This window comes from Salmo salar, chromosome 29 (assembly GCF_965601325.2).
Source record: "Salmo salar chromosome 29, fSalSal1, whole genome shotgun sequence".
Lineage (NCBI taxonomy): Eukaryota > Metazoa > Chordata > Actinopteri > Salmoniformes > Salmonidae > Salmo > Salmo salar.
Window position 1 is genome coordinate 27,952,060 of NC_138319.1, and position 23,839 is coordinate 27,975,898.

At 53.4% G+C, this 23,839-nt stretch overlaps 1 protein-coding gene across 1 annotated transcript in view; it reads right to left on the bottom strand.

Moving 5' to 3' along the window:
• LOC106590468 (D(3) dopamine receptor) overlaps nt 1-23,546 on the bottom strand; it is a 59,022-nt gene extending 35,476 nt beyond the window's left edge. Inside the window, exons 1-3 of the mRNA XM_082970766.1 lie at nt 23,089-23,546; nt 18,711-19,046; nt 18,114-18,226 (exon numbers count right to left, since the gene is read on the bottom strand). Coding sequence (XP_082826892.1) covers nt 18,114-18,226; nt 18,711-19,004 — 407 coding nt within the window. The 5' untranslated portion in view covers nt 19,005-19,046; nt 23,089-23,546. The remainder of the gene's footprint in view (nt 1-18,113; nt 18,227-18,710; nt 19,047-23,088) is intronic.
• Nucleotides 23,547-23,839: the final 293 nt, after the last annotated feature.

The following is a 23,839-nucleotide window of genomic DNA, read 5'->3' on the forward strand; positions in this document are numbered from 1 at the left end:
GGCACCTCCATACAGCACGCTAACCTAGAGGGTACTGGCACCTCCATACAGCACGCTAACCTAGAGGGTACTGGCACCTCCATACAGCACGCTAACCTAGAGGGTACTGGCACCTCCATACAGCACGCTAACCTAGAGGGTACTGGCACCTCCATACAGCACGCTAACCTAGAGGGTACAGGCACCTCCATACAGCACGCTAACCTAGAGGGTACTGGCACCTCCATACAGCACGCTAACCTAGAGGGTACAGGCACCCATACAGCACGCTAACCTAGAGGGTACTGGCACCTCCATACAGCACGCTAACCTAGAGGGTACAGGCACCTCCATACAGCACGCTAACCTAGAGGGTACAGGCACCTCCAAACAGCACGCTAACCTAGAGGGTACTGGCACCTCCATACAGCACGCTAACCTAGAGGGTACTGGCACCTCCATACAGCACGCTAACCTAGAGGGTACTGGCACCCATACAGCACGCTAACCTAGAGGGTACTGGCACCTCCATACAGCACGCTAACCTAGAGGGTACTGGCACCTCCATACAGCACGCTAACCTAGAGGGTACTGGCACCTCCATACAGCACGCTAACCTAGAGGGTACAGGCACCCATACAGCACGCTAACCTAGAGGGTACAGGCACCTCCATACAGCACGCTAACCTAGAGGGTACAGGCACCTCCATACAGCACGCTAACCTAGAGGGTACAGGCACCTCCATACAGCACGCTAACCTAGAGGGTACTGGCACCTCCATACAGCACGCTAACCTAGAGGGTACTGGCACCCATACAGCACGCTAACCTAGAGGGTACAGGCACCTCCATACAGCACGCTAACCTAGAGGGTACAGGCACCTCCATACAGCACGCTAACCTAGAGGGTACTGGCACCTCCATACAGCACGCTAACCTAGAGGGTACTGGCACCTCCATACAGCACGCTAACCTAGAGGGTACAGGCACCTCCATACAGCACGCTAACCTAGAGGGTACTGGCACCTCCATACAGCACGCTAACCTAGAGGGTACAGGCACCCATACAGCACGCTAACCTAGAGGGTACAGGCACCTCCATACAGCACGCTAACCTAGAGGGTACTGGCACCTCCATACAGCACGCTAACCTAGAGGGTACAGGCACCTCCATACAGCACGCTAACCTAGAGGGTACAGGCACCCATACAGCACGCTAACCTAGAGGGTACAGGCACCTCCATACAGCACGCTAACCTAGAGGGTACTGGCACCTCCATACAGCACGCTAACCTAGAGGGTACTGGCACCTCCATACAGCACGCTAACCTAGAGGGTACAGGCACCCATACAGCACGCTAACCTAGAGGGTACAGGCACCTCCATACAGCACGCTAACCTAGAGGGTACAGGCACCTCCATACAGCACGCTAACCTAGAGGGTACAGGCACCTCCATACAGCACGCTAACCTAGAGGGTACAGGCACCCATACAGCACGCTAACCTAGAGGGTACTGGCACCTCCATACAGCACGCTAACCTAGAGGGTACAGGCACCTCCATACAGCACGCTAACCTAGAGGGTACTGGCACCTCCATACAGCACGCTAACCTAGAGGGTACAGGCACCTCCATACAGCACGCTAACCTAGAGGGTACAGGCACCTCCATACAGCACGCTAACCTAGAGGGTACTGGCACCTCCATACAGCACGCTAACCTAGAGGGTACAGGCACCCATACAGCACGCTAACCTAGAGGGTACTGGCACCTCCATACAGCACGCTAACCTAGAGGGTACAGGCACCTCCATACAGCACGCTAACCTAGAGGGTACTGGCACCTCCATACAGCACGCTAACCTAGAGGGTACAGGCACCTCCATACAGCACGCTAACCTAGAGGGTACAGGCACCTCCATACAGCACGCTAACCTAGAGGGTACAGGCACCTCCATACAGCACGCTAACCTAGAGGGTACTGGCACCTCCATACAGCACGCTAACCTAGAGGGTACAGGCACCCATACAGCACGCTAACCTAGAGGGTACTGGCACCTCCATACAGCACGCTAACCTAGAGGGTACAGGCACCTCCATACAGCACGCTAACCTAGAGGGTACTGGCACCTCCATACAGCACGCTAACCTAGAGGGTACAGGCACCTCCATACAGCACGCTAACCTAGAGGGTACAGGCACCTCCATACAGCACGCTAACCTAGAGGGTACAGGCACCTCCATACAGCACGCTAACCTAGAGGGTACAGGCACCTCCATACAGCACGCTAACCTAGAGGGTACAGGCACCTCCATACAGCACGCTAACCTAGAGGGTACAGGCACCCATACAGCACGCTAACCTAGAGGGTACTGGCACCTCCATACAGCACGCTAAGCTAGAGGGTACAGGCACCTCCATACAGCACGCTAACCTAGAGGGTACTGGCACCTCCATACAGCACGCTAACCTAGAGGGTACAGGCACCTCCATACAGCACGCTAACCTAGAGGGTACAGGCACCCATACAGCACGCTAACCTAGAGGGTACAGGCACCCATACAGCACGCTAACCTAGAGGGTACAGGCACCTCCATACAGCACGCTAACCTAGAGGGTACAGGCACCCATACAGCACGCTAACCTAGAGGGTACAGGCACCCATACAGCACGCTAACCTAGAGGGTACTGGCACCTCCATACAGCACGCTAACCTAGAGGGTACTGGCACCTCCATACAGCACGCTAACCTAGAGGGTACTGGCACCTCCATACAGCACGCTAACCTAGAGGGTACAGGCACCTCCATACAGCACGCTAACCTAGAGGGTACAGGCACCTCCATACAGCACGCTAACCTAGAGGGTACAGGCACCTCCATACAGCACGCTAACCTAGAGGGTACAGGCACCTCCATACAGCACGCTAACCTAGAGGGTACTGGCACCTCCATACAGCACGCTAACCTAGAGGGTACAGGCACCTCCATACAGCACGCTAACCTAGAGGGTACAGGCACCTCCATACAGCACGCTAACCTAGAGGGTACAGGCACCCATACAGCACGCTAACCTAGAGGGTACAGGCACCCATACAGCACGCTAACCTAGAGAGTACAGGCACCTCCATACAGCACGCTAACCTAGAGGGTACAGGCACCTCCATACAGCACGCTAACCTAGAGGGTACAGGCACCTCCATACAGCACGCTAACCTAGAGGGTACTGGCACCTCCATACAGCACGCTAACCTAGATGGTACAGGCACCCATACAGCACGCTAACCTAGAGGGTACTGGCACCTCCATACAGCACGCTAACCTAGAGGGTACAGGCACCTCCATACAGCACGCTAACCTAGAGGGTACTGGCACCTCCATACAGCACGCTAACCTAGAGGGTACAGGCACCTCCATACAGCACGCTAACCTAGAGGGTACAGGCACCTCCATACAGCACGCTAACCTAGAGGGTACAGGCACCTCCATACAGCACGCTAACCTAGAGGGTACTGGCACCTCCATACAGCACGCTAACCTAGAGGGTACAGGCACCCCATACAGCACGCTAACCTAGAGGGTACTGGCACCTCCATACAGCACGCTAACCTAGAGGGTACAGGCACCTCCATACAGCACGCTAACCTAGAGGGTACTGGCACCTCCATACAGCACGCTAACCTAGAGGGTACAGGCACCTCCATACAGCACGCTAACCTAGAGGGTACAGGCACCTCCATACAGCACGCTAACCTAGAGGGTACAGGCACCTCCATACAGCACGCTAACCTAGAGGGTACAGGCACCTCCATACAGCACGCTAACCTAGAGGGTACAGGCACCTCCATACAGCACGCTAACCTAGAGGGTACAGGCACCCATACAGCACGCTAACCTAGAGGGTACTGGCACCTCCATACAGCACGCTAACCTAGAGGGTACTGGCACCTCCATACAGCACGCTAACCTAGAGGGTACAGGCACCTCCATACAGCACGCTAACCTAGAGGGTACAGGCACCTCCATACAGCACGCTAACCTAGAGGGTACAGGCACCCATACAGCACGCTAACCTAGAGGGTACAGGCACCTCCATACAGCACGCTAACCTAGAGGGTACAGGCACCTCCATACAGCACGCTAACCTAGAGGGTACAGGCACCTCCATACAGCACGCTAACCTAGAGGGTACTGGCACCTCCATACAGCACGCTAACCTAGAGGGTACTGGCACCTCCATACAGCACGCTAACCTAGAGGGTACTGGCACCTCCATACAGCACGCTAACCTAGAGGGTACAGGCACCTCCATACAGCACGCTAACCTAGAGGGTACAGGCACCTCCATACAGCACGCTAACCTAGAGGGTACAGGCACCTCCATACAGCACGCTAACCTAGAGGGTACAGGCACCTCCATACAGCACGCTAACCTAGAGGGTACTGGCACCTCCATACAGCACGCTAACCTAGAGGGTACAGGCACCTCCATACAGCACGCTAACCTAGAGGGTACAGGCACCTCCATACAGCACGCTAACCTAGAGGGTACAGGCACCCCATACAGCACGCTAACCTAGAGGGTACAGGCACCCATACAGCACGCTAACCTAGAGGGTACAGGCACCTCCATACAGCACGCTAACCTAGAGGGTACAGGCACCTCCATACAGCACGCTAACCTAGAGGGTACAGGCACCTCCATACAGCACGCTAACCTAGAGGGTACAGGCACCCATACAGCACGCTAACCTAGAGGGTACTGGCACCTCCATACAGCACGCTAACCTAGAGGGTACAGGCACCTCCATACAGCACGCTAACCTAGAGGGTACAGGCACCTCCATACAGCACGCTAACCTAGAGGGTACAGGCACCTCCATACAGCACGCTAACCTAGAGGGTACAGGCACCCATACAGCACGCTAACCTAGAGGGTACTGGCACCTCCATACAGCACGCTAACCTAGAGGGTACAGGCACCTCCATACAGCACGCTAACCTAGAGGGTACAGGCACCTCCATACAGCACGCTAACCTAGAGGGTACAGGCACCTCCATACAGCACGCTAACCTAGAGGGTACAGGCACCCCATACAGCACGCTAACCTAGAGGGTACTGGCACCTCCATACAGCACGCTAACCTAGAGGGTACTGGCACCTCCATACAGCACGCTAACCTAGAGGGTACAGGCACCTCCATACAGCACGCTAACCTAGAGGGTACGGCACCTCCATACAGCACGCTAACCTAGAGGGTACAGGCACCTCCATACAGCACGCTAACCTAGAGGGTACTGGCACCTCCATACAGCACGCTAACCTAGAGGGTACAGGCACCTCCATACAGCACGCTAACCTAGAGGGTACAGGCACCTCCATACAGCACGCTAACCTAGAGGGTACAGGCACCTCCATACAGCACGCTAACCTAGAGGGTACAGGCACCTCCATACAGCACGCTAACCTAGAGGGTACAGGCACCTCCATACAGCACGCTAACCTAGAGGGTACAGGCACCCCATACAGCACGCTAACCTAGAGGGTACAGGCACCTCCATACAGCACGCTAACCTAGAGGGTACAGGCACCTCCATACAGCACGCTAACCTAGAGGGTACAGGCACCTCCATACAGCACGCTAACCTAGAGGGTACTACCTCCATACAGCACGCTAACCTAGAGGGTACAGGCACCTCCATACAGCACGCTAACCTAGAGGGTACTGGCCCCTCCATACAGCACGCTAACCTAGAGGGTACAGGCACCTCCATACAGCACGCTAACCTAGAGGGTACAGGCACCTCCATACAGCACGCTAACCTAGAGGGTACAGGCACCTCCATACAGCACGCTAACCTAGAGGGTACTGGCACCTCCATACAGCACGCTAACCTAGAGGGTACAGGCACCCATACAGCACGCTAACCTAGAGGGTACTGGCACCTCCATACAGCACGCTAACCTAGAGGGTACAGGCACCTCCATACAGCACGCTAACCTAGAGGGTACTGGCACCTCCATACAGCACGCTAACCTAGAGGGTACAGGCACCTCCATACAGCACGCTAACCTAGAGGGTACAGGCACCTCCATACAGCACGCTAACCTAGAGGGTACAGGCACCTCCATACAGCACGCTAACCTAGAGGGTACAGGCACCTCCATACAGCACGCTAACCTAGAGGGTACAGGCACCTCCATACAGCACGCTAACCTAGAGGGTACAGGCACCCATACAGCACGCTAACCTAGAGGGTACTGGCACCTCCATACAGCACGCTAACCTAGAGGGTACTGGCACCTCCATACAGCACGCTAACCTAGAGGGTACAGGCACCTCCATACAGCACGCTAACCTAGAGGGTACAGGCACCCATACAGCACGCTAACCTAGAGGGTACAGGCACCCATACAGCACGCTAACCTAGAGGGTACAGGCACCTCCATACAGCACGCTAACCTAGAGGGTACAGGCACCCATACAGCACGCTAACCTAGAGGGTACAGGCACCCATACAGCACGCTAACCTAGAGGGTACTGGCACCTCCATACAGCACGCTAACCTAGAGGGTACTGGCACCTCCATACAGCACGCTAACCTAGAGGGTACTGGCACCTCCATACAGCACGCTAACCTAGAGGGTACAGGCACCTCCATACAGCACGCTAACCTAGAGGGTACAGGCACCTCCATACAGCACGCTAACCTAGAGGGTACAGGCACCTCCATACAGCACGCTAACCTAGAGGGTACAGGCACCTCCATACAGCACGCTAACCTAGAGGGTACTGGCACCTCCATACAGCACGCTAACCTAGAGGGTACAGGCACCTCCATACAGCACGCTAACCTAGAGGGTACAGGCACCTCCATACAGCACGCTAACCTAGAGGGTACAGGCACCCATACAGCACGCTAACCTAGAGGGTACAGGCACCCATACAGCACGCTAACCTAGAGAGTACAGGCACCTCCATACAGCACGCTAACCTAGAGGGTACAGGCACCTCCATACAGCACGCTAACCTAGAGGGTACAGGCACCTCCATACAGCACGCTAACCTAGAGGGTACAGGCACCCATACAGCACGCTAACCTAGAGGGTACTGGCACCTCCATACAGCACGCTAACCTAGAGGGTACTGGCACCTCCATACAGCACGCTAACCTAGAGGGTACTGGCACCTCCATACAGCACGCTAACCTAGAGGGTACAGGCACCTCCATACAGCACGCTAACCTAGAGGGTACAGGCACCCATACAGCACGCTAACCTAGAGGGTACTGGCACCTCCATACAGCACGCTAACCTAGAGGGTACAGGCACCTCCATACAGCACGCTAACCTAGAGGGTACAGGCACCTCCATACAGCACGCTAACCTAGAGGGTACAGGCACCTCCATACAGCACGCTAACCTAGAGGGTACTGGCACCTCCATACAGCACGCTAACCTAGAGGGTACTGGCACCTCCATACAGCACGCTAACCTAGAGGGTACTGGCACCTCCATACAGCACGCTAACCTAGAGGGTACAGGCACCTCCATACAGCACGCTAACCTAGAGGGTACAGGCACCCATACAGCACGCTAACCTAGAGGGTACAGGCACCCATACAGCACGCTAACCTAGAGGGTACAGGCACCTCCATACAGCACGCTAACCTAGAGGGTACTGGCACCTCCATACAGCACGCTAACCTAGAGGGTACTGGCACCTCCATACAGCACGCTAACCTAGAGGGTACTGGCACCTCCATACAGCACGCTAACCTAGAGGGTACTGGCACCTCCATACAGCACGCTAACCTAGAGGGTACTGGCACCTCCATACAGCACGCTAACCTAGAGGGTACAGGCACCTCCATACAGCACGCTAACCTAGAGGGTACTGGCACCTCCATACAGCATGCTAACCTAGAGGGTACTGGCACCTCCATACTGCACGCTAACCTAGAGGGTACAGGCACCTCCATACAGCACGCTAACCTAGAGGGTACAGGCACCTCCATACAGCACGCTAACCTAGAGGGTACAGGCACCTCCATACAGCACGCTAACCTAGAGGGTACAGGCACCCATACAGCACGCTAACCTAGAGGGTACAGGCACCCATACAGCACGCTAACCTAGAGGGTACAGGCACCTCCATACAGCACGCTAACCTAGAGGGTACAGGCACCTCCATACAGCACGCTAACCTAGAGGGTACAGGCACCCATACAGCACGCTAACCTAGAGGGTACTGGCACCTCCATACAGCACGCTAACCTAGAGGGTACAGGCACCTCCATACAGCACGCTAACCTAGAGGGTACTGGCACCTCCATACAGCACGCTAACCTAGAGGGTACAGGCACCTCCATACAGCACGCTAACCTAGAGGGTACAGGCACCTCCATACAGCACGCTAACCTAGAGGGTACAGGCACCCATACAGCACGCTAACCTAGAGGGTACAGGCACCCATACAGCACGCTAACCTAGAGGGTACTGGCACTCCATACAGCACGCTAACCTAGAGGGTACAGGCACCTCCATACAGCACGCTAACCTAGAGGGTACAGGCACCTCCATACAGCACGCTAACCTAGAGGGTACAGGCACCTCCATACAGCACGCTAACCTAGAGGGTACAGGCACCTCCATACAGCACGCTAACCTAGAGGGTACAGGCACCTCCATACAGCACGCTAACCTAGAGGGTACAGGCACCTCCATACAGCACGCTAACCTAGAGGGTACAGGCACCCATACAGCACGCTAACCTAGAGGGTACTGGCACCTCCATACAGCACGCTAACCTAGAGGGTACAGGCACCTCCATACAGCACGCTAACCTAGAGGGTACAGGCACCTCCATACAGCACGCTAACCTAGAGGGTACAGGCACCTCCATACAGCACGCTAACCTAGAGGGTACTGGCACCTCCATACAGCACGCTAACCTAGAGGGTACTGGCACCTCCATACAGCACGCTAACCTAGAGGGTACTGGCACCTCCATACAGCACGCTAACCTAGAGGGTACAGGCACCTCCATACAGCACGCTAACCTAGAGGGTACAGGCACCCATACAGCACGCTAACCTAGAGGGTACAGGCACCCATACAGCACGCTAACCTAGAGGGTACAGGCACCTCCATACAGCACGCTAACCTAGAGGGTACTGGCACCTCCATACAGCACGCTAACCTAGAGGGTACTGGCACCTCCATACAGCACGCTAACCTAGAGGGTACTGGCACCTCCATACAGCACGCTAACCTAGAGGGTACTGGCACCTCCATACAGCACGCTAACCTAGAGGGTACAGGCACCCATACAGCACGCTAACCTAGAGGGTACAGGCACCCATACAGCACGCTAACCTAGAGGGTACTGGCACCTCCATACAGCACGCTAACCTAGAGGGTACAGGCACCTCCATACAGCACGCTAACCTAGAGGGTACAGGCACCTCCATACAGCACGCTAACCTAGAGGGTACAGGCACCCATACAGCACGCTAACCTAGAGGGTACAGGCACCTCCATACAGCACGCTAACCTAGAGGGTACAGGCACCTCCATACAGCACGCTAACCTAGAGGGTACAGGCACCTCCATACAGCACGCTAACCTAGAGGGTACAGGCACCCATACAGCACGCTAACCTAGAGGGTACTGGCACCTCCATACAGCACGCTAACCTAGAGGGTACTGGCACCTCCATACAGCACGCTAACCTAGAGGGTACTGGCACCTCCATACAGCACGCTAACCTAGAGGGTACTGGCACCTCCATACAGCACGCTAACCTAGAGGGTACAGGCACCTCCATACAGCACGCTAACCTAGAGGGTACAGGCACCTCCATACAGCACGCTAACCTAGAGGGTACAGGCACCTCCATACAGCACGCTAACCTAGAGGGTACAGGCACCCATACAGCACGCTAACCTAGAGGGTACAGGCACCCATACAGCACGCTAACCTAGAGGGTACTGGCACCTCCATACAGCACGCTAACCTAGAGGGTACAGGCACCTCCATACAGCACGCTAACCTAGAGGGTACAGGCACCTCCATACAGCACGCTAACCTAGAGGGTACAGGCACCCATACAGCACGCTAACCTAGAGGGTACAGGCACCTCCATACAGCACGCTAACCTAGAGGGTACAGGCACCTCCATACAGCACGCTAACCTAGAGGGTACAGGCACCTCCATACAGCACGCTAACCTAGAGGGTACAGGCACCTCCATACAGCACGCTAACCTAGAGGGTACAGGCACCCATACAGCACGCTAACCTAGAGGGTACTGGCACCTCCATACAGCACGCTAACCTAGAGGGTACTGGCACCTCCATACAGCACGCTAACCTAGAGGGTACTGGCACCTCCATACAGCACGCTAACCTAGAGGGTACAGGCACCTCCATACAGCACGCTAACCTAGAGGGTACAGGCACCCATACAGCACGCTAACCTAGAGGGTACTGGCACCTCCATACAGCACGCTAACCTAGAGGGTACAGGCACCTCCATACAGCACGCTAACCTAGAGGGTACAGGCACCTCCATACAGCACGCTAACCTAGAGGGTACAGGCACCTCCATACAGCACGCTAACCTAGAGGGTACTGGCACCTCCATACAGCACGCTAACCTAGAGGGTACTGGCACCTCCATACAGCACGCTAACCTAGAGGGTACTGGCACCTCCATACAGCACGCTAACCTAGAGGGTACAGGCACCTCCATACAGCACGCTAACCTAGAGGGTACAGGCACCTCCATACAGCACGCTAACCTAGAGGGTACAGGCACCTCCATACAGCACGCTAACCTAGAGGGTACAGGCACCTCCATACAGCACGCTAACCTAGAGGGTACTGGCACCTCCATACAGCACGCTAACCTAGAGGGTACTGGCACCTCCATACAGCACGCTAACCTAGAGGGTACAGGCACCTCCATACAGCACGCTAACCTAGAGGGTACAGGCACCTCCATACAGCACGCTAACCTAGAGGGTACAGGCACCTCCATACAGCACGCTAACCTAGAGGGTACAGGCACCCATACAGCACGCTAACCTAGAGGGTACAGGCACCTCCATACAGCACGCTAACCTAGAGGGTACAGGCACCTCCATACAGCACGCTAACCTAGAGGGTACAGGCACCTCCATACAGCACGCTAACCTAGAGGGTACAGGCACCCATACAGCACGCTAACCTAGAGGGTACAGGCACCTCCATACAGCACGCTAACCTAGAGGGTACAGGCACCTCCATACAGCACGCTAACCTAGAGGGTACAGGCACCTCCATACAGCACGCTAACCTAGAGGGTACAGGCACCTCCATACAGCACGCTAACCTAGAGGGTACTGGCACCTCCATACAGCACGCTAACCTAGAGGGTACTGGCACCTCCATACAGCACGCTAACCTAGAGGGTACTGGCACCTCCATACAGCACGCTAACCTAGAGGGTACAGGCACCTCCATACAGCACGCTAACCTAGAGGGTACAGGCACCCATACAGCACGCTAACCTAGAGGGTACTGGCACCTCCATACAGCACGCTAACCTAGAGGGTACAGGCACCTCCATACAGCACGCTAACCTAGAGGGTACAGGCACCTCCATACAGCACGCTAACCTAGAGGGTACAGGCACCTCCATACAGCACGCTAACCTAGAGGGTACTGGCACCTCCATACAGCACGCTAACCTAGAGGGTACTGGCACCTCCATACAGCACGCTAACCTAGAGGGTACTGGCACCTCCATACAGCACGCGGCACCTCCATACAGCACGCTAACCTAGAGGGTACTGGCACCTCCATACAGCACGCTAACCTAGAGGGTACTGGCACCTCCATACAGCACGCTAACCTAGAGGGTACTGGCACCTCCATACAGCACGCTAACCTAGAGGGTACTGGCACCTCCATACAGCACGCTAACCTAGAGGGTACTGGCACCTCCATACAGCACGCTAACCTAGAGGGTACAGGCACCTCCATACAGCACGCTAACCTAGAGGGTACAGGCACCTCCATACAGCACGCTAACCTAGAGGGTACAGGCACCTCCATACAGCACGCTAACCTAGAGGGTACAGGCACCTCCATACAGCACGCTAACCTAGAGGGTACAGGCACCTCCATACAGCACGCTAACCTAGAGGGTACAGGCACCTCCATACAGCACGCTAACCTAGAGGGTACAGGCACCCATACAGCACGCTAACCTAGAGGGTACAGGCACCCCATACAGCACGCTAACCTAGAGGGTACAGGCACCCATACAGCACGCTAACCTAGAGGGTACTGGCACCTCCATACAGCACGCTAACCTAGAGGGTACAGGCACCTCCATACAGCACGCTAACCTAGAGGGTACTGGCACCTCCATACAGCACGCTAACCTAGAGGGTACAGGCACCTCCATACAGCACGCTAACCTAGAGGGTACAGGCACCTCCATACAGCACGCTAACCTAGAGGGTACTGGCACCTCCATACAGCAAGCTAACCTAGAGGGTACAGGCACCCATACAGCACGCTAACCTAGAGGGTACTGGCACCTCCATACAGCACGCTAACCTAGAGGGTACAGGCACCTCCATACAGCACGCTAACCTAGAGGGTACTGGCACCTCCATACAGCACGCTAACCTAGAGGGTACAGGCACCTCCATACAGCACGCTAACCTAGAGGGTACAGGCACCTCCATACAGCACGCTAACCTAGAGGGTACAGGCACCTCCATACAGCACGCTAACCTAGAGGGTACTGGCACCTCCATACAGCACGCTAACCTAGAGGGTACTGGCACCTCCATACAGCACGCTAACCTAGAGGGTACAGGCACCTCCATACAGCACGCTAACCTAGAGGGTACAGGCACCCATACAGCACGCTAACCTAGAGGGTACTGGCACCTCCATACAGCACGCTAACCTAGAGGGTACAGGCACCTCCATACAGCACGCTAACCTAGAGGGTACAGGCACCTCCATACAGCACGCTAACCTAGAGGGTACAGGCACCTCCATACAGCACGCTAACCTAGAGGGTACAGGCACCCATACAGCACGCTAACCTAGAGGGTACAGGCACCCATACAGCACGCTAACCTAGAGGGTACAGGCACCTCCATACAGCACGCTAACCTAGAGGGTACAGGCACCCATACAGCACGCTAACCTAGAGGGTACAGGCACCCATACAGCACGCTAACCTAGAGGGTACTGGCACCTCCATACAGCACGCTAACCTAGAGGGTACTGGCACCTCCATACAGCACGCTAACCTAGAGGGTACTGGCACCTCCATACAGCACGCTAACCTAGAGGGTACAGGCACCTCCATACAGCACGCTAACCTAGAGGGTACAGGCACCTCCATACAGCACGCTAACCTAGAGGGTACTGGCACCTCCATACAGCACGCTAACCTAGAGGGTACAGGCACCCATACAGCACGCTAACCTAGAGGGTACAGGCACCCATACAGCACGCTAACCTAGAGGGTACAGGCACCTCCATACAGCACGCTAACCTAGAGGGTACAGGCACCTCCATACAGCACGCTAACCTAGAGGGTACAGGCACCTCCATACAGCACGCTAACCTAGAGGGTACAGGCACCCATACAGCACGCTAACCTAGAGGGTACTGGCACCTCCATACAGCACGCTAACCTAGAGGGTACTGGCACCTCCATACAGCACGCTAACCTAGAGGGTACTGGCACCTCCATACAGCACGCTAACCTAGAGGGTACAGGCACCTCCATACAGCACGCTAACCTAGAGGGTACAGGCACCCATACAGCACGCTAACCTAGAGGGTACTGGCACCTCCATACAGCACGCTAACCTAGAGGGTACAGGCACCTCCATACAGCACGCTAACCTAGAGGGTACAGGCACCTCCATACAGCACGCTAACCTAGAGGGTACAGGCACCTCCATACAGCACGCTAACCTAGAGGGTACTGGCACCTCCATACAGCACGCTAACCTAGAGGGTACTGGCACCTCCATACAGCACGCTAACCTAGAGGGTACAGGCACCCATACAGCACGCTAACCTAGAGGGTACAGGCACCTCCATACAGCACGCTAACCTAGAGGGTACTGGCACCTCCATACAGCACGCTAACCTAGAGGGTACAGGCACCCATACAGCACGCTAACCTAGAGGGTACTGGCACCTCCATACAGCACGCTAACCTAGAGGGTACAGGCACCTCCATACAGCACGCTAACCTAGAGGGTACAGGCACCCATACAGCACGCTAACCTAGAGGGTACAGGCACCCATACAGCACGCTAACCTAGAGGGTACAGGCACCTCCATACAGCACGCTAACCTAGAGGGTACAGGCACCTCCATACAGCACGCTAACCTAGAGGGTACAGGCACCTCCATACAGCACGCTAACCTAGAGGGTACTGGCACCTCCATACAGCACGCTAACCTAGAGGGTACTGGCACCTCCATACAGCACGCTAACCTAGAGGGTACTGGCACCTCCATACAGCACGCTAACCTAGAGGGTACTGGCACCTCCATACAGCACGCTAACCTAGAGGGTACTGGCACCTCCATACAGCACGCTAACCTACAGGGTACTGGCACCTCCATACAGCACGCTAACCTAGAGGGTACTGGCACCTCCATACAGCACGCTAACCTAGAGGGTACAGGCACCTCCATACAGCACGCTAACCTAGAGGGTACAGGCACCTCCATACAGCACGCTAACCTAGAGGGTACTGGCACCTCCATACAGCACGCTAACCTAGAGGGTACAGGCACCTCCATACAGCACGCTAACCTAGAGGGTACAGGCACCTCCATACAGCACGCTAACCTAGAGGGTACAGGCACCCATACAGCACGCTAACCTAGAGGGTACAGGCACCTCCATACAGCACGCTAACCTAGAGGGTACAGGCACCCATACAGCACGCTAACCTAGAGGGTACTGGCACCTCCATACTGCACGCTAACCTAGAGGGTACAGGACCCTCCATACAGCACGCTAACCTAGAGGGTACAGGCACCTCCATACAGCACGCTAACCTAGAGGGTACAGGCACCTCCATACAGCACGCTAACCTAGAGGGTACTGGCACCTCCATACAGCACGCTAACCTAGAGGGTACTGGCACCTCCATACAGCACGCTAACCTAGAGGGTACAGGCACCCATACAGCACGCTAACCTAGAGGGTACAGGCACCTCCATACAGCACGCTAACCTAGAGGGTACTGGCACCTCCATACAGCACGCTAACCTAGAGGGTACAGGCACCCATACAGCACGCTAACCTAGAGGGTACTGGCACCTCCATACAGCACGCTAACCTAGAGGGTACAGGCACCTCCATACAGCACGCTAACCTAGAGGGTACAGGCACCCATACAGCACGCTAACCTAGAGGGTACAGGCACCCATACAGCACGCTAACCTAGAGGGTACAGGCACCTCCATACAGCACGCTAACCTAGAGGGTACAGGCACCTCCATACAGCACGCTAACCTAGAGGGTACAGGCACCTCCATACAGCACGCTAACCTAGAGGGTACTGGCACCTCCATACAGCACGCTAACCTAGAGGGTACTGGCACCTCCATACAGCACGCTAACCTAGAGGGTACTGGCACCTCCATACAGCACGCTAACCTAGAGGGTACTGGCACCTCCATACAGCACGCTAACCTAGAGGGTACTGGCACCTCCATACAGCACGCTAACCTACAGGGTACTGGCACCTCCATACAGCACGCTAACCTAGAGGGTACTGGCACCTCCATACAGCACGCTAACCTAGAGGGTACAGGCACCTCCATACAGCACGCTAACCTAGAGGGTACAGGCACCTCCATACAGCACGCTAACCTAGAGGGTACTGGCACCTCCATACAGCACGCTAACCTAGAGGGTACAGGCACCTCCATACAGCACGCTAACCTAGAGGGTACAGGCACCTCCATACAGCACGCTAACCTAGAGGGTACAGGCACCCATACAGCACGCTAACCTAGAGGGTACAGGCACCTCCATACAGCACGCTAACCTAGAGGGTACAGGCACCCATACAGCACGCTAACCTAGAGGGTACTGGCACCTCCATACTGCACGCTAACCTAGAGGGTACTGGCACCTCCATACAGCACGCTAACCTAGAGGGTACTGGCACCTCCATACAGCACGCTAACCTAGAGGGTACAGGCACCCATACAGCACGCTAACCTAGAGGGTACTGGCACCTCCATACAGCACGCTAACCTAGAGGGTACAGGCACCCATACAGCACGCTAACCTAGAGGGTACAGGCACCTCCATACAGCACGCTAACCTAGAGGGTACAGGCACCTCCATACAGCACGCTAACCTAGAGGGTACTGGCACCTCCATACAGCACGCTAACCTAGAGGGTACTGGCACCTCCATACAGCACGCTAACCTAGAGGGTACTGGCACCTCCATACAGCACGCTAACCTAGAGGGTACAGGCACCTCCATACAGCACGCTAACCTAGAGGGTACTGGCACCTCCATACAGCACGCTAACCTAGAGGGTACTGGCACCCATACAGCACGCTAACCTAGAGGGTACAGGCACCTCCATACAGCACGCTAACCTAGAGGGTACTGGCACCTCCATACAGCACGCTAACCTAGAGGGTACTGGCACCTCCATACAGCACGCTAACCTAGAGGGTACAGGCACCTCCATACAGCACGCTAACCTAGAGGGTACAGGCACCCATACAGCACGCTAACCTAGAGGGTACAGGCACCTCCATACAGCACGCTAACCTAGAGGGTACTGGCACCTCCATACAGCACGCTAACCTAGAGGGTACAGGCACCTCCATACAGCACGCTAACCTAGAGGGTACTGGCACCTCCATACAGCACGCTAACCTAGAGGGTACAGGCACCTCCATACAGCACGCTAACCTAGAGGGTACTGGCACCTCCATACAGCACGCTAACCTAGAGGGTACAGGCACCTCCATACAGCACGCTAACCTAGAGGGTACTGGCACCTCCATACAGCACGCTAACCTAGAGGGTACTGGCACCTCCATACAGCACGCTAACCTAGAGGGTACTGGCACCCATACAGCACGCTAACCTAGAGGGTACAGGCACCTCCATACAGCACGCTAACCTAGAGGGTACTGGCACCTCCATACAGCACGCTAACCTAGAGGGTACTGGCACCTCCATACAGCACGCTAACCTAGAGGGTACAGGCACCTCCATACAGCACGCTAACCTAGAGGGTACTGGCACCTCCATACAGCACGCTAACCTAGAGGGTACTGGCACCTCCATACAGCACGCTAACCTAGAGGGTACTGGCACCTCCATACAGCACGCTAACCTAGAGGGTACTGGCACCTCCATACAGCACGCTAACCTAGAGGGTACTGGCACCTCCATACAGCACGCTAACCTAGAGGGTACTGGCACCCATACAGCACGCTAACCTAGAGGGTACAGGCACCTCCATACAGCACGCTAACCTAGAGGGTACTGGCACCTCCATACAGCACGCTAACCTAGAGGGTACTGGCACCTCCATACAGCACGCTAACCTAGAGGGTACAGGCACCTCCATACAGCACGCTAACCTAGAGGGTACTGGCACCTCCATACAGCACGCTAACCTAGAGGGTACTGGCACCTCCATACAGCACGCTAACCTAGAGGGTACAGGCACCCATACAGCACGCTAACCTAGAGGGTACTGGCACCTCCATACAGCACGCTAACCTAGAGGGTACAGGCACCCATACAGCACGCTAACCTAGAGGGTACAGGCACCTCCATACAGCACGCTAACCTAGAGGGTACTGGCACCTCCATACAGCAAACGCACATAACAAGGTGATCAGAGCCAGCAAAGTTTTATGAATGCAATGTTTCTCGTGAGAGAGTTTATAATCAAATATTTAAGGCACACACACCTCACTCCTACTGTATATGTCCATTTCAACACACTTTCAAAACAACAAAAAATAACTCAAAACATGCACACACACTCTCTTACACACACACTCACAAACAAACACACAGACACACAACTAGCCCCTTACCTGTCGATACTGATGGCACACAGGTTGAGAATGCTGGCGGTACACATCATCACGTCCAGGGTGACAAAGACGTTACAGTACATCCTGCTGAAGAGCCACGCCCCTCCGACCACCTGGACAGGAAACACAGGGTCACATGACACACATTCACACAGCTTCATCATCAATATCAATCATCATCATTCATAAACACACACAACATCAAATATATGATTCTCTCTCTCTGTCTCTCTCCCCTCCACAATACAACATGACCGACAAAAAAACTCACACACAGTTCAATTATGCCCTCACATTCACACCCTCCACAAGGACAATTACACACCCCCAGTTCCAGCCCGCATCAGCCAGATCAGCAGATAGTGCAGCTCAGACAGGCCTTCCCTTAGGCCCTATAATACGTGGTAACAACTGTCTGACAGAGATGTGTTCTGAGCTGCATCGCCTGACTGCTGGATCTCCTGGTCTTAGATGGGAACACACACAATCACACCCATCCACATGCACCCTTCCTCTCCTTATGGGGTCCAGTCAAACACCCTATGTGACGCTCAGCTCCCTCCCTCCCTCCCCCAACCAACCCAGGTGGACCCTCACCTCCAGGTAGACAGCCCAGGGCATGACCAGCGAGGCCACCAGCAGGTCAGCTACAGCCAGGCTCACCACCAGGTAGTTGGTGGTGGTCTGGAGGGACCTCTCCCGCACCACAGCCAGACACACCAGCACGTTGCCAAACACGATGGCCAGGATGAGTAGGGAGTACAGCATGGCGTAGTAGTTATGCTCCGTATCCACCTCCCAACCACCAGAGGAATTCCCATGGAGGAGGTCTTCCCGAAGCCCTTCCGAGTCATTCCAGAAGAATTGTTCAGAGACGCTAAACATCGCCATGGAGACGTCTCGGTGACATGGGAGAGGGGCTGGGTGAGAGACCTGTATAGGAGAGAGGGACAGGGATGGAGCTGATCCCATTACAACCACTAAGAGAAAGATCCATACACGTCATATGAGATGTACTCCCCATAGGGAAGCCCTGAGTCACATCACCATCTAATCTGATACATCGACATGATCAAGATCTACCCTCAGTGGCCAGTTTATTAGGTACACCACCCCGTTCACGAAAAGGGTTGTTCCTACAGACGTAGCCGTGGCTTGCTATATAAAGCAGGCAGACAGGCATCAAGGAATTCAGTTACTGTTTGACTGAACGTTAGAATGGGCAAAACAGGTGACCTAAGCGACTTTGAGCATGGTATGATCGTCGGTGCCAGGCGCGCCAGATCCAGTATCTGAGAAACTGCGGCCCTCCTGGGCTTTTCACGCACAACAGTGTCTAGGGTTTCCTGAGAATGGTGCGACAAACAAAAAACATCCAGCCAGTAGCAGTCCTGTGGGCTCGTTGATGAGAGAGGTTGAAGGAGAATGGAATGAATCGGACAAGCTAACAGGCGGGCCACAAACAGACAAATAATGGCGCAGAACGGCATCTCAGAACACACAACTCATCAGTCCTACTGCAGCAGACGACCACACCGGGTTCCACTACTATCAGCTAAAAACTAAAAGAAGTGTCTCCAGTGAGCACACGATCACCAACACTGGACAATTGAGGAGTGTAAAAACATCCCCTGGTCCAACGAATCCTAGTTCCTGTTGCATCATGCTGAGTCAGGATTTGGTGCAAGCAGCATGAGTCCTTGGCCCCATCTTACCTGGTGTCAACAGTACAGGCTGGTGGCGAAGTGTAATGGTGTGGGGAATGTTTTCCTGGCACACATTAGTTCCCTTGATACCAACTGAGCAACGTTTCCATGCCCTGAACAATTCAGGCTGTTCTGGAGGCAAAGGAGTGGACCTGATAAAGTGGCCACTGAGTGTATATACAATATTGAATACACATAAGGTTGACGTTTGTTGTCATAAGTCTTGTCCTGGAGGCAGAACTGAGCGATTTCCACTAAATGGGCCAGCTGCAAAGCCAAAATTGGCTAGATCTTAAAAATGTGCTTAATTTAAGGTTAGGCATTAGGGTTAGCAGTGTGATTAGGGTTTGGTTTAAAATGAGATTTTATGACTTTGTGGCTGTGCCAGCTAGTGCTCACTCTGCAGAGCTGCCTCCATCTCAAAAAATGCCACCCTGCACAAATATATGGCAACCATTCCCCATTCAGAACACACTATCCCTCTCACATCTGATATAAAGCCATCACATATGATAGTGTCACCTACACAATGAGGCCATCGCAGCAAACACAAAACACAATATCCTCCAGAGACTGACAGGCCATGGTCAGAGGGCTGGAGACGGAGGGACGTAATCTCAGACTCCCAGCACAAATTTTACCGTCTTAATGACAAAATAAATGAGTTCTCAGTCTTTACAATAAAACGTTACTGTCGTTATTCACTTTATATTTCCGGCAGTATCACAGCTTAATGTCAAAGATGTGTATTTAATGAAGGCTGGTAGAGGTTAAGAGGTTAAGTTATTGTTTTCTGCTGGACCACTGCAGCAGACATAGTCGGTTGGCACCATCATCAATCTCATCTTATTGAAACTATTCACTTTTTAATTAAAAAAATGACGATTTCCCACTCATCTCAAACAGTCATGTCTTATTGCCTTTGGCCTGTTACGGTAAATCCTCGCCATCAGAGAGAGCTAATCACTCCCTAGATTGCGTTGTCTCTCTCTCTCTCTCTCTCGCTCTCTCTCTCTCAGCAAAATGGTAATGCCTACACCCGTGCAGTCCAAATCCACACTCCAAGCATGAAGTACCTTTGTTGTACCTGGCCCTGTGGTAGGTAGATTAAGTTAACCTATAAAAACCTTTCGGCTATATTCATTTAACCTATCCAGACCTTTCAGATCAGCAGGGGGTGTGCACAAGGGCAAAAGGAAGGGAGTGGATTGGAAGTTGGAAACTTACAACTTGTCTCCTTCCTGGTGATGCCTCTTCACCCCTCCTCTCCCCTCATATTCCTTCCTCCTTTCCCCTCGTATTCCTCCCTCCTCTCCCCTCGGATTCTTATCTCCCCTCCTCTCCCCTCCCTCAGATTCTTATCTCCCCTCCTCTCCCCTCCCGCGGATTCTTATCTCCCCTCCTCTCCCCTCCCGCGGATTCTTATCTCCCCTCCTCTCCCCTCCCGCGGATTCTTATCTCCCCTCCTCTCCCCTCCCTCAGATTCTTATCTCCCCTCCTCTCCCCTCCCTCAGATTCTTATCTCCCCTCCTCTCCCCTCCCGCGGATTCTTATCTCCCCTCCTCTTCCCTCCCCTCGTATTCTTTCCTCCCCTCCCCTCGTATTCTTTCCTCCCCTCCCCTCGTATTCTTTCCTCCCCTCCCCTCGTATTATTTCCTCCTCCCCTCTTCTCCCCTCCTTTCACCTCCCCTCCTCTTCCCTTCTCTCCCTTCCCTCTTCTCCTCAAGTTTTGTAGTCCCACAGAGCTCCCACTACTCCCCATCCCCACCAAACTAGCCTTGCTGTTCTAGACTCATATTTGCGTATGCTACTCTCTACAGCTGTATTAAGCACCCTCGAAGCCGGTGTTTAGAGGATATTTTGGCACGTTTTGCCGGCCCTCGATGAACAACACCCATGCCAATATATCCTCCAAACACCGGCTTCTCTGGCATTATCACTTAATTATGTCTATGGTCTAGTCCCTGATCATGTACTGAGATATAACAGACCCAACCAGTCTACCGGGAGGGAGATCTTCCATCAGCATGTAGACATGGTGACTCAGAGTGCTCATGGTGACTGGGGCTGCACACTTCCTGTTCTCTGATAATAAACACCTCTATCATGGGAAATGTGGAACGACAATACAGCAATGCAGCGTGGGTCTGCGTGTGTTCGAGACAGAGAAAAAGAAAGACATATTTTGGCAGAGTGTATGTGTCTCTTTCACACACATGCACACACACCCCTGGATTCACGCACGCACACACACACGCTTGGGAACAGAGCAGTGCATGTTTGTCCTGTTGTTGGCTCAGGTTGTGCTTATGGTGCCAATGTACTTGGACGTGTAGCAATAACACCGACCTCCATCAGACAGCCCACACACACTGCAAACACACTTTACATAAAGGGTTTGACCTGAGAAAAATAACTGGACTTACAGAGCAGTAGGAATCAAAATCATTTATCCAAGAATACATTGCTAATAGACATATGTAATCTGGTCATCAAAAATAAAGGTGTTACAAGTTATTCTAATAGCCTATATCACAATGATTGACTCCTAATCAGTCAGTATCACTGAAAATGTGCAATTATCAAATCAGTTTGACTGTACAAATTTGGGGATGCTATCTCTCACCTGCAGTTCTGGAAGTAATGTGTGTTTATCTGAACAATTTTCCCTGTTGTTAAGACATCCTCATGCCTGTTAGAAATATGCACAATTCGGAGAAATTCATTCTAACATATTAAAGTTAATATACATATTATGCCAATTGAAATGTTGTCACGCTGCCTTTCCTTCAACTTTTGTGAATGAGAAAATCCGTTCCATTTTGCGCGAAAGGTAGACGACACCTTCGATACGCCTCCTTCGATACGCCTCTCGTGAACCACTGGGCACACACTGGTTGAATCAACGTTGTTTTCACGTAATTTCAAGGAATTACGTTGAACCAACGTGGAATAGACGTTGAATAGGGGTCAGTCCCTGATACCTAAACCACAATCACGTGTGCGGAGTATATCAAGCCAACATGCATGCCCAAATGATATACCCAAATGGAACACATATAATGAAAATTGGTAATAGTCGGCATAAAGTAAAAAAAATCATTGGAAGTCATGCATCAAGTAGGCTGGGCTAGAATAAACAAACACCAAAATAAATCCTTGATGTAAAACGTTTAAACGCATCAGAACGAGACTTGGCAGGTGACCATAACAGTCCCAACATGAATCTAAACCTGTATTATGTGTGCGCCAAAAACAGACAGTCCTACCTGTTAGGCTTTTCCAACGCAGAATGCACGAGGTGCCATCGCGGAATCTGTCGGTTGTAAGGTAAAAGTTGTCCGGTCTGTTTTTATGCACTCCAACCGTACCCAGAGCTGTGAGGCGCCCATTCTCCGCGCGCTTTGAGTCAGAGAGCCCAGAGACGGAGCCTCATTAATGCACAAGACTATAAATACTCACCCACTCCGATTTACTATTTGTCCCTTGAGTTATTCTAGCAAAGCCACTGGTTCACGTGTCCCCTTTGATCTGATCTATTGAGTTGCGCACGAGACTGCATCTCGGAACGTGATGTAGCCAACTAGGCTCCATGAAAATGAGCTTAAAGTGTGATTAGTAGACTAATGGTGGTGGTTGTTCATCTACCTGGTCATACAAGTCATGTTAAAGCAAATGTACTATTTAGGCCTATATACGTTTTCTTAATGTAATACAGTTATATTGGTGACGCTAATTAGGCTATTGGGATTGAAGAAAACAAATCATAAAATGAACAGTGCCCTATGGGGGCCTAAAGTACATTCATAAACATTAGTCAAACGCCCGTGTAGTAGTCGATGGAAAAATGCATGACAGCTTAGTTTACATCAGCTTGCAGGTCGAAACATCCAATTATTGACAACCGGTTTTTTTTTTTGGGGGGGGGGGGGGGGGGGCATTTATTGCGCCCGTGACTGTTGGTGCGGGTGCCATTAAAGAGCAAATGTCCGGTAGGGCTCACTTGGTAGAGCATGGCGC